The 12,208-nt window shown below is 43.2% G+C and overlaps 1 protein-coding gene across 13 annotated transcripts in view; it reads right to left on the bottom strand.

Annotated features, from left to right (window-relative positions):
• The window catches only part of MGAT4A (alpha-1,3-mannosyl-glycoprotein 4-beta-N-acetylglucosaminyltransferase A), a 119,460-nt gene extending 108,490 nt beyond the window's left edge, over window positions 1–10,970 (bottom strand). For 7 of the 13 annotated variants that reach the window (XR_010148999.1, XR_008542183.2, XR_010148998.1 and 4 more), the window contains exons 1-2: window positions 10,874–10,964; window positions 6,066–6,394 (exon numbers count right to left, since the gene is read on the bottom strand). Coding sequence is in view for 10 of the 13 variants with exons in the window: in XM_054677250.2 (XP_054533225.1) it covers window positions 6,066–6,159 (94 nt within the window). In the remaining 3 variants the exon portion in view is untranslated. 13 annotated transcript variants of the gene reach the window in all.
• Between the last annotated feature and the right edge of the window lie 1,238 nt (window positions 10,971–12,208).

Genomic DNA, 12,208 nt, shown 5'->3' with positions numbered 1-12,208 from the left:
TGATAAAACATTATTTCTGGATATGTCTGTGAAGGTATTTCTAGATGAGATTAGTATTTGAATCTGTAGACTGAGGAAAGAACATGACCCTCACCAATGTGGGTGGGTATCATCCAATCTACTAAGAGCCTGAGTAGATCAAAAAGGTGGAGGAAGGGCAACTTTGTTTCTGGTCTGAGCTAGGATATCTCACCCTCAGACATCAGCCCAGCTGGTCCTCGGGCCTTTGAACTTGAACTGGGACTTTCACCATTGGCTCCCTTATCCTCAGGCCTTTGGACTGAGACTGAATTACACCACCAGCTTTCCTGGTTCTCCAGCTTGCAGGCGGCAGATTCTAGGACCTCTCAGCCTCCATAATCACATGTGCCAGTTCCTATAATAAATCTTTTGTGTGCGTGCATGTGTGTGTGTGTGTGTGTGTGTGTGTTCTGTTTCTCTGATGAACCCTAACTAATACATGCCTCAAGAATAGATATGTACACAATGGAGAAAGAATTAGCAAACTGGAAGGCAGGGCGGTAGAGATTATGTAAGCTCAAGAGGGAGAAAAAAATGAAAAATGAACACAGCCTCAGAGAAAGGTGGAACACCAATAAGCACACCACCACACGTGTAATGGGAATACCAGAAGGAAAGGAGAGAGAAAGGAGAAGAAAATAATTCAAAGAAATAATGACTTAATACTTCCCAAATTTACTGAAAAACAATAAGATATTCAACCAGGAAGCTCAACAGACTCCAAACAGGGTCACTAAAAGAGACCCACAAACACATGGTGGAAATGAAAAAAGTCAAACACAAGAAAATCTTGAAAGCTGCAAGAGAAAAATGACATTACTTAAAAGGGAACTTCCATAAGATTAATAGCTGACTTCTCAGCAGAAATAATAGAGGACAAAGGCAATGCAATCACACAGTGTTCAAAACCAACAAAAGTCCTTGTTAACCAAGAATCCTATGTCCAGAAAAGCTATCTTTCAAAAATAAAGGTGAAATAAAGACATACCTAAATAAACAAAAACTGAGGGAATTCATTGTCAGCAGACATGCCTTATAAGAAACACTAAGGGAAATTCTTCAGGCTGAAAGGAAGTTACTCCAGATGGTGGTTCAAATCCACACAAAAAGCAGCAATAATTATGAAATTAGAATATACACTATTAATGTATTTTTTCTTCTTTCTGTTAACTGATTTAAAAAGTCAATGGTATAAAATATTTATGTAATTCATTGCTGGGTCTATAACGTGTGGAAATATATCAGTAATATAATTGCCAGTAATAGCACAGAGGAGGTAGGTGGAAATAAAACTGCAATGGGCTAAGGAAATAATAACACATAAAAATAATAATTATAACAATATATTGTTTGGTTTGCAACATTAACAGATGTAATAAGTATAACAATACCCCCCAAAAGGGTAAAAAGGAATAGACCTACATAGGAGCAACACTCCTATATATTACTAAAATTAAGCTAGTATAAATCTAAAGCTGATTCTGTTGAGAGACTACTAAAAATACTCAAAAGTAGTGAAAAAGTCATTAATGAAATTAAAATGCTATATTAGAATTCAATTAATGCAAAAAAAAGCAATAAGGGAGGAACACAGGAACAAAAAAGACATAAGGCACAGGAAAAACAAAAAATCAGATGACAGAAATGAATCCAGTTATATTAGTAATAGCATTAAGTATGTATGCATATACAACCCAATCAAAACGCACAGAGTGTCAGACTGGATTTTAAAAAGCATGATCCAATTATATGTTGTCTACAGGAGACACACAGTAAATTCAAAGATAAACAGAGTGAAGTAAAAGAATAAGAATGTGTACAGGTCTCATCACTTTGAAAAAGTCTGGTAATTCCTCAAATGATTAAACATAATAGAGTTATGATAGGACCCAGCAATTCCACTCCTTGGTAAATATCCAAGAAAAATAAAAACACATGTCCACACAGAAACATGTACCTGATATGTTTATAGCAGCATTATTCATAATAGCCAAAACGTAGAAACAACCCAAAGTTCACCAGCAGATGGATGGATAAACAGTGTGGTACATCCATACAAGGGACTATTATTCAGCTGTAAGAAGAGACGAAGCACATATCCTTTCTGTGTATGTGAAGCAACCCCACTGTGAAGTGATCTGCCACAACACGGGTGAACATTGCATAGATTACACTAAGTGAAAAAACCCAGTCACAAAAGACCACATACTGTATGATTACATTTATCTGAAAATCCAGAATAGGGAAATCTATAGAGACAGAAAAATTAGTGGTTGCCTAACCCCTAGGAGGGGAGGGGAGGGAGGTAGGGATTAGGACAGTAATAGCTAAAGGGTATAGGATTTCTTTTTGAGGTGATAAAAACGCTCTAAAATTGACTGTGGTGATGGATACATATCTGTGAATATACCAAAAACCGATTCATTGTACACTTTAAATGGATGAATTGTATAGTATGTAAATTATATCTCAAGCTGTTTAAAACTGTTTAAATACATTTTTGCTGAAGGAATCAAGCATTTATCTAACAAATGTTTACTACATGTTTACTAAGCACCACTGGATCAGGCACTGCAAAAATAATACCAGTCTCTGTCCCCATGGACAGGGACCCGTGACTGCTTCATCAATCTCGCCCAGGGTCTAGATTGCGCCTGACCACAGCAGGAGGTCCATCAGGAGCCATGCTCCTCCTGGCAAGACAGACACGTAACTACTCCTGCCCCACTCTCACAACACCCACCTACAACTGTCCCAATTTGTCCATTCCACGTAATTGGAAATCTGCCTCATTTTTATGTGGGAATCCAGTATACCCCGCTGAAACTGTTACTCTGTCTTGCACCACAGCTTCCCTGGCAGGATTCCTGAGATACTCCCCAACTTATGCCAATCCCATGGACCAGCTCATGTATTCTTTCAAGCGGTGAATGAGGACTATGTCAAACCAGTACTTCTAGGAACTGTACTTGTAAGATTCTCCCCAGGGCCTGAAAGCTTAAGGAGATGAATAACTCCTCCCTTCTCAGGCCCAGTCCCAAGGTGCAACTTGCGCCAGCAGCATGCGCCAGCAAGATAGCAGAAGCAGGAAGAGAGCCGGCCGGAAGACACGTACCCCTGAAGATTGAGAAAGGGGTCACCTGGGTACAACGTAGCAGTTACGTCAGACTAGGACACTTCTTATTTACAGGAGACTATAAAACCTTTGCCCCATCCTCGCTTGGGGCTGACACCATTTTAGGCCTCAGCCTGCCTGCTCATTAAAACAGCATGTTGCTCCACACTGCCTCGTGTTGTCTGTTGGTGCGCTGTTGGGGTTTGAACCGATACAAGAACCTTGCAGTACTGTGATTACCAGCTGAACACTGAGAGGGCCTGAGTCCTATGTGCTGGTATTAACGAGCATCTCACAATTCCAAAGGATGACTACTCTACTCCCCTTCAGAACTTGTAGCTGCACACGCAGATCCCTGGACCTGATATGCCCAGTGTTCCCCACTCTGCCTGGCTTGGCCTTCACATTCATCCTTCATATTCTACCTCCTGTGTAAAGCACCTGAAGAATTAGTAGCCTCTGCTTCTGCTTTTCTGAGCAACAGACCAATAGCTAAGAGCATAAGCTCTTGAATGAGGCTGCCTGAATTCAAACTTTAACTCCACTACTTAACATATGACCTTGGTAAGTTTCTCAGTCACTCTGCCTTGGTTTCTCCATTTACAGAAAGGGGATAATATCTCCAATCGTTGTTATGAGGATTAAAATACATATAATACACTTACAGGCAAGCACTGTTATTGTTTCTATCTAACTCTATCTGATGGTAAATTTGTTTACATGCATCTTTCCCTGACCAGTCCCTGAGCTGCTCAAAGGCATAAAATTACTTATTGCTTTTCTTATTAATAGCATATAATATAGGGCTAGGCACAAGATAGGTACATGTAAGGGACCCATGAATGAATGAAAAAAACAACAAAAAAAAACCCATTAGTATAGAAACGTCAAAGCTTATAGAAACCACACTTTCAAAATAAAAATCAGAGCACGTGGTTTATGGGTATATTAGAATTGAGTCTCTCAAATCAGGACTTCTCTGGAAAACCCAGGCTGTCTGACTGCCAGAACTATCTAGAAAGAATCCAAATGCCCAACAGTTTGAGTGGCTACAGAAACGATAACATTTAACACAAAAGATTTTATGTAACCATAACCAGAAACCTGTGTTGATACCTGGAAGAGTCTGGAAAAAACACCAAGTAGAAAATCAGAGCAGAAGTTTGCAAAGAAGAATTATGGAGCTATTTAGAGAATGATGATCAAAGTTAACAGACTGTATGTGTGCATCTAACACTGCATGGAGAAAGAATCTTTATTTTTTTAATTAATTTTCATTCTAAAGACAGCTTAATAATTATGCTTATTATAAGGCCTTTACATAAGAAACAAGGAAAATTAAATGGAGATTCCAAGACTTGCCATCTTTCAAATAAGGCACAGTGAGAAGGGTCAAGTTTCTCCACTACTATAATTCTCTGAATAGGTAAGTTTCATACAAAAAAAAAAAAAAAAACCCATATACTTTTCTGCTCATCAACCCTCTTATTTCATAAACAGACTTTTAATAGCCAGTCATTTGTTTTGTTCATGTCAGGGACAATCAATAGTTTGATTAACTATTCAAACTACTTCTTGATTGGCCGGGCATGATGGCCTGCGCCTGTAGTCCCAGCTACTCCTGTGGCTGAGGCACAAGAATTGCCTGAACCCAGGAGGCAGAGGTTGCAGTGAGCCGAGGTCTTGCCACTGCACTCTAGCCTAGGCAACAGAGTGAAACTCTGTCTCAAAAACAAACAAAAACAAAGCACCTCCTGATTAAGCCTTCTCATTTAGTACAATAAAAACATGAATTCTAAAATGTACATATTTGTATATAAAGCAAAAAGGACCTTAGCAAGTTTTTCATTCATTTTCCCCCAAGAGTTCCCCCAAAATTAGAGCCCAACTCAGAGAAAGACAAAGAAGGGGAAAAGACTCTACTTGCTCAAAGCACAGAGCATGTTTTTACTTATATCAGATTTTTAACATATACATGCACATACAGATATATACATATGCAATATGTATATATAGACATGGATGTAAACACACATCAGAAAAAAATAAGGTTACAAAGCAATCTTTTCAGTTGTCTTCATATGAGTCAATAAAACAACATCAGCAACAGCAGCTTCAAATAGCCCAGGTGATGACAGATATTCTAACAAACCAAATATGCAACCACCTCAACATTTCCATCTTTCTTCTCATCATCAACATTCCTTAGATTAATCAAAGGAAAGGAGACAAGTAAGAAGTATGGGTAGGAATTTACTTCAAGTAGTTTCTCTTAAAAAAAAAAAAAAAAGCAAATAAATCCATTATCCTAAAATTATATAATTCCAGTTAATGAACAGATAGCTTCTCTTTAAAACACGGTTCAACAGTCTAAACATAATTAATTTTTAAAAAATGTTTTAATATTCCAATCAGAATTTCTACTTATCCCTTCTTAAATACTTTTGCCTAAGGAGTAATCTGTCAATGCATGCAGTTTAAATCATTAACTACATAGCACCCAATCATTAGCATAATTAGCATGTAAATCTCACGAAGGCACTAATTGTGTCCTTTTAAGTGTTTTATGCAACACTCGGTACAAGGAAGCTTATTAAACACTTAATTATGTTTAGTAAAAAGAACAAAATGCCAAAACAAAAGTCTTTATTATTCAACTTGGCTGTCTTTTAGAATATAAACCACTGATCAGTATCTGTTTCTCCAAGTACAATTATAAGAAACTGAAAACAAAACAAGCCCCACTGGAATTAGAAATTCTGTGTCCTCTGTCCAAGAATACTGTTTCATTTTTATATCAGAAAGAAACTGCCAGCAGATAGCATGTAACACGCAGATTGCCAGGGTATTTGACCTAAGCATTTAGGCACCTTAACCAAGCAAAAACCCTAGTACATTTCATGCACATTTTCCGAGTCATTTTCCTTACCTTTCCCATTTTGCCATGTAGTATACCAAGACAAAGTAAGGAAGGAAGTGATAAATGCTAAAGCAGTGGCTACAGTTCCATTGCGGAGCCTCATCTCATTTCACCATCACACTGGTCCATATGTTTATGATGACAACAACCAGGACTGTTTTCTTTTTACCCTGAAAGTCAACTGAATGCAGTACTCCTGGCTCTAGGCCAATAAAAATCAATAAGAGAGGTTCATTTCAGATGATCTGCAGGAGGAGCCTAGCAGCAATGCTGTTCACAACTGTACTCGGGATCGTCTTTGCGGTCTTCACACGCTGATGCCTTGGCCTTTTCCCTTCCTATTCAGGGGAAAAGAGAAAGTCAAGCTCATTCGGTAATGCAAAATGTAAGTTTCTTCATTTACTATTCATCATTATAAACAGACTTTCGGCAGGGCTAAATTGCATCTATAAAGATTATCCCTACATCGAAACTACTCATTTAACATACTGGAATTATATGGTCCTTCTCCTCCTGGAAAAAAATACAAAACAGCTTCAAACTATATTCCCTCCGCGTTGGTTTTGTTTTGTCTATAAAAAGAGAGTTATGGTGACTGATTTTAAAGGGAGAAGTGGAGCTCACAGATTCCAAGATGAGAACTCTAATGATCACACAATGGTTCCTGAGTAACATAATCTTCACTCTCTCCAGTTTTCCTATTGCACAATAATAGGAAATTTTTTTAATAAGAAAATTGACAGAATACAATATATAAGGGTCAAAAGACCTGGACCCTTGACCCAGCTCTGTCATTACTTACATGATCTGGGGCATGCCACTTATCTAGGTCTCAAGGTTTCATTCACAAAATGAGGTAACAATCTGTCCTGTGTCCTCTTTCACATATTGTCATAAATTATAAAAAGGTTACAGTTATAACTGCTGTTTATCACTGTCATAAAATAAATGTCGTTTTTCCAGTGACTAACCCACTCCCAGGGTGTAAACTGGAACTATTTAAGCATTTAGAAAATGCAGCAATCCAGCCAGGATACTGTACGCCTTAGGCTCTATCACTCTGCATTGCTTTAAATCAAGAAATCTGGGAAATCACCACTGATCGAAGAAAGCTGTTGGGAAAAGGGAACGAAATGAAGTCGTTAGAAGTACTTAAGCACAGCATTCAGCATATAATAGGTTCTCAAAAAATGTCAACTGTACTAAAAACCAAACTTTTTTGGTTAATTGAACAACAACAAAACAGCCAGCTACTGGTTCCAGTCCACTCTATGCATGGTCAGTCTCAATCCCTGGAGGCATGTCAGGCCCTCCAAGATGTGCACAGATTCCTGGTAGCCTCAGGGGGTGCCACAGGATGCACCTGGTAATATACTGACACTGTAGTGGGGGAGTTAATATACCTCCAAAAACGGCCAGCAGTTCCAAGGGAAAATTCTCTCTGGGGAAGAGCACAACCGATTCAAGCAGCCATTTGCAGGCAATTCAGAAATTGCCACCACCACTGCTTCTTAACACTGAACACTACAAGAAATTCCCCCTAGTAAAGAAAGATCACAGGGGCATAGTACTAATAATGACAGCCACTACAACTTATGAAATGTTTCCTATGTGCCTGATCCACCACATGGTTTAAATCTTCACAAAATCATTCCTATGAGGCAGGCATTATTAACCCTGTTCTACACACAAGGAAATGAATCCAGAGAAAGAACTCGAATTTGTTTGTCTCCAAAGTCCAAGCTCTTAGCTGCTACACTTTCCCTCTCAAATGAGGCCTGCACCTGGCAATACGAAGAGACGTTCCAGGGATACTCCAGGTATCAGGTAAAACTGCAGAATTATACCCAACTGTAAGTGTAAATTTAAAAAAAAATTATATAACACACACTGATCTACTATGGAGTAAGTTGCAAAATTCATGGAAATTTTCAAAGTCTAAACATACAACTTTAAACAAATCTCCACTTCCTGTAGCTTTTGGCTGATACCTCACCACAACCCTCCACCAAACTATGCCTGTTAACCCTCCTCAGACAGCAGCTCTACCTTCCACATAATATTCTAGAAGCACCTAACCTCTTTTACTACCTGAACACAAAGAGATCTAAAAATATTCTCATGCAGAAGTTATCACTGTTCTCTAAGATTGAACTTATTCACCTTCTACAGTTAAGACAAGTTAACATCAAACATGCCCACGTCTACAGTTTAGAATCAAAATCTTCACAGTGGCCAGGTGTGGTGGCTCATGCCTGTAATCCTAGCACTTTGGGAGGCCGAGGCAGGCAGATTACCCGAGGTCAGGAGTTCAAGGCCAGCCTGGCCAACATGACGAAACCCTGTCTCTATTAAAAATACAAAAATTAGCCAGGCGTGGTGGCAGGTGTCTGTAATCCCAGCTTACTCGGGAGGCTGAGGCAGGAGAATTACTTGAACCTGGGAGGCAGAGGTTGCAGTGAGCCGAGATCACACCACTGCACTCCAGCCTGGGTGACAGAGACTCCATTTCAAAAAAAAAAAAACTTCATAGCAAGACTGCTCTAATTGTCTTAAATCAATAAGCACCCAATAATGAATTCTGATTATAAAAACAGGGGTGATAATTCTATGAATTATATAACTTGGAACATTAATCCCGGTGTGGCATTATATTAAAATACTTATAACTTTCAGCTGCTATCTACTTAGCCCTATTTTACTTGAGAAAGAATTTTGTTCTAGTAAAAGATCTAAAAAGCATACAGGTTATTAGAGTAAGCACTCAATTCATAATAACGGGGAGGTAGAGCGCACATCATATAGTTAACGATATTTTAAAAGTTTTACTAAATACAAATAAAGCTTGTAAAAACATTCCGTAGAAATGCATAGAGACAAGTAAATGAACTCTAAAACCAAAGTAAACTATTGATATACTACCCCTAATATATGAAAAAAATAAAAAATACTGGATCCAGTAAGTTATGAAACTCTGAAGATACTTACAATAAATTCTACTAGCAAATAAGCCCTGAAATTTTGCAAGAAAAATATGAGTGTTTTACTCAGTAAGAATGTAGTCATACATTTTTAATTAGGGTTTCCCAACTAATAAGTTTAACTGCACGGCACAAGTGAAGAAACTCTTCGGACAAGAGTAAAACCAAGGATCTACTCACTCTTCAATTATGAGACATAATTCACAGGCTGGCTTGTAAGACACAGGTGACCCACATTTTTATTAGTGTCCACATTTGCAAAAATTTTAATCTAGCCCCTTAATATTCTCGGAGACTATAACCTAACACGTTTGAATCTTTAACAACAACAAAAAAAGGTAGTGGCTAAAATTGCTAGTCATTCCTCCACCCTCCCAAAGGTGAATGGAACTTTCAACTCTAGACATCAGACTGTTTTGTTAGCAATCCTTTAAGGGCTTCAGTCTTCATTTTATTATTGGATACAAAACCTTTACTTATTTTAAAGTGTTCTCTGAAATACTCAATATAGTCCACGGCTGAGAACACTTTGCCGAACGTTTGGCATCTTCCTTAATCAGCATCCCACAGACAGGGGAGAGGTGACTTAAGAACGAAAGGCACAATAATCCCTGATATCTGGAATCAATAAAATCCATGACGTAAGCCTATATAACTTTACACACCACAATTGTGGCAAAATTCATTTATTCGCCATTTATAAACGGGTCAGTAGTTTTCTTTAATACAGCTTACGTAATGTCATCGCCCAGTGCGTTTTCGGGTTTACACGTGTGGGTTAAAGAAATCTATGTCTAGATAACCTGTTCATCAAACTGTTTTTTAAACATTCAGAAAAAGCAACATAAACCACAAAACGCATATTTTTATTCTAAATTTACAGTCTACGTTCCAACGAACGACTGTCATTATCTTTTATCAAATAATTTGTCCAACAGCAAAAGCACAACAGCAAAATACGTGGAAAGCATTCAAAGCATACATTGTGCCTGCTTCTATTTTCCAATGCGGAATGTAGGCAATGAAACCGCTCCAGAGAAACACACTGTTGCGAGGAATAAAGGCGGGTGTGCAAGTGGCTCGACTGCCAGCTCAGAAAAGCTCGCCTCCGAGATGTCACCTGGCACACTTGGTGGAGTCACAGAGACCCAGCCTCAGGGTCCTACTGCAGCTTCCTCATTACGGAGAGAGCTGAGGCCTGGGGAAACGGGGGCTGCTCTTTCACGCGGGCCCCGCAGCCCTTCACTTTGTGTGAAAATTCCCTGCGAAGGCTGCACGGCCGGTCCCCTCGGGAGCAGCCCCTGCCCCTGCGCCCCGGACCGTCCGGCCCCCGCCCACCTGCCCCGCGGCCCCCGCGAAGGCGCCGACTCCCGCGCAGCCCCCGGGTCCCACAGGCAGCTGTCCCTCCCCCTCCGCACCCCCCGGATCAGCACTTTGCTCCACTTTCCCCCAAAGTCGCCGAGCCCCGCCACGCCGGGGAGCGCCAGGAACGCACCAGGCGCCGAGCCGGCCGCAGGGAGGGCGCGCGACCCCGAGGGGTGCGCGGTGCGGGGCAGGGACGCTGGGAGGACGGCCCGGCCCGCGCCCCGCCGCCCGCCCCCGAGGCCCAGCCGCTCCCGGAGCCGGCCCCGCGCCCAGAGGCGCCAACAGCTCCCCCGCACAGAGCTCCGACCGGGCCGCGGCGCAGTAGGCTCCTTTACCAGCAGGTGGATCTCCCGCAGCCCGGGGCCGCCAGCCCGGCCGCCGGCGCCGCCCCCCACTCCCGCGCCCTCCGCGCAGCCGCCCCGCGCCCCCTCCCGCCCCCGCGCGCCGCCGCTGCCGCCGCGAGCCCCTCACCCGCCGCTGGCGTCGCCGTGCTCCCGCGGCTGCCGGCGGAGCTGCTGTAGCCGCCGCTGCCGCCGCCGCTGCGGGCCGCCCCGCCCGCCCCGCCGGCTCCGCCCCCGCCGCTGGAGCGCCCGCCCCGCCCCGCCGGGCCGCCCCGACCCCGCCAGCCATTGGCCGCCCGCCGCCGGCCCCGCGGGCCCCGCGCCCCGCGCCCCACCAGTGGCCCGCGCGACTGTCACTTAGGGGCGCCGCCACGCAGCCTGCGGAGCGTTCGGGAGGCTGGCCCGGCTCATCGGTGTCACGGCGAGGTCCGGAGCGGAGCCGCGGTCTCGGGTCCCAGCTCTGGGCGCCGGCCTGCTCCCCGCCGCCCCGCTGCCACATCTGGCTGAGATCCTCCCGGCGCGTGCAGGGACCGCTCCGGCGGCCAACAAAGGCCCGGGCGAGCCCTCGGCCTGCGCCTCGGCGCGCGACCCGACCACCCGGGGGCTGCCCCAGCTCCCAGGCGCCTGCCTGCCTCGACCCGGCCCCTTCCCAGCGGCGCGCCCCGCTCCGGGCCGCCCAAACTGGGCGGCCTCCCCGGGGACAGGTCCCGGGCCCAGCCCCACAGGAGCTCCCGAGGCCCCGCGGACGGTCGCGACAGCCCCAACTTCCCGGTGAGAACCCCGCGAATCGGCCAGAAGGGCTGATTTCAGCAACTGGGAAGGAGAAAAACAACTAGGGTTTCAACGCACATCGTTGGGTGCTAATGCCCCTGATTTTCCACTATGCCCCGTTCTCCTGAACCCCATGTCCTTATCTGTCACCGTTTCACAAGGTTAGAGGTTAACTTCAAATGCAAAAAACTGACTCGTTTGTAGAAAGCCTGGGTGGTCTGTCTCTGTTTTTCATAGTATCCATAGGACTTGTGCTAACAGTAACTACCCCTGGGTACGTCCTCTTTTGAATACTTAACCGTATAGCAGGCAACCGTATAGCAGGCATGGGTGTTAGATCGTTTATTGCATATCTCATGTTTTAAATTTATTCCCCATTTTTCATAAGAGGAAACTAGCTGAGAGGTGAAAGGGCTTGCCCAAGGTCACACAGCTGGTAATGGTTCAAAAACAAGGGATGTGTTAACTTTATTGCCGCAATAATCCTTACAGCAATCCTACCGAGTAACCTGTAAGGGAATTGAGGGGCCAAAGATCAAGGAGGCAGCCTTGTTCCTGCCAAACTCCCAAAGTAATAAGTAGATTCTTTTCAGAAAACAGTAATTTCAATAATCGAAAACTCTTAAGAGGCATCAATCAGAACAGGGTCCCCTCCCCACCTCCGATAAATTCCATTATTTTTATCTCAAGATAA

This window comes from Pan troglodytes, chromosome 12 (assembly GCF_028858775.2).
Source record: "Pan troglodytes isolate AG18354 chromosome 12, NHGRI_mPanTro3-v2.0_pri, whole genome shotgun sequence".
Lineage (NCBI taxonomy): Eukaryota > Metazoa > Chordata > Mammalia > Primates > Hominidae > Pan > Pan troglodytes.
The sequence above is the reverse complement of the archived record's forward strand: the minus strand, read 5'-3'. Positions and strand labels throughout refer to the sequence as shown.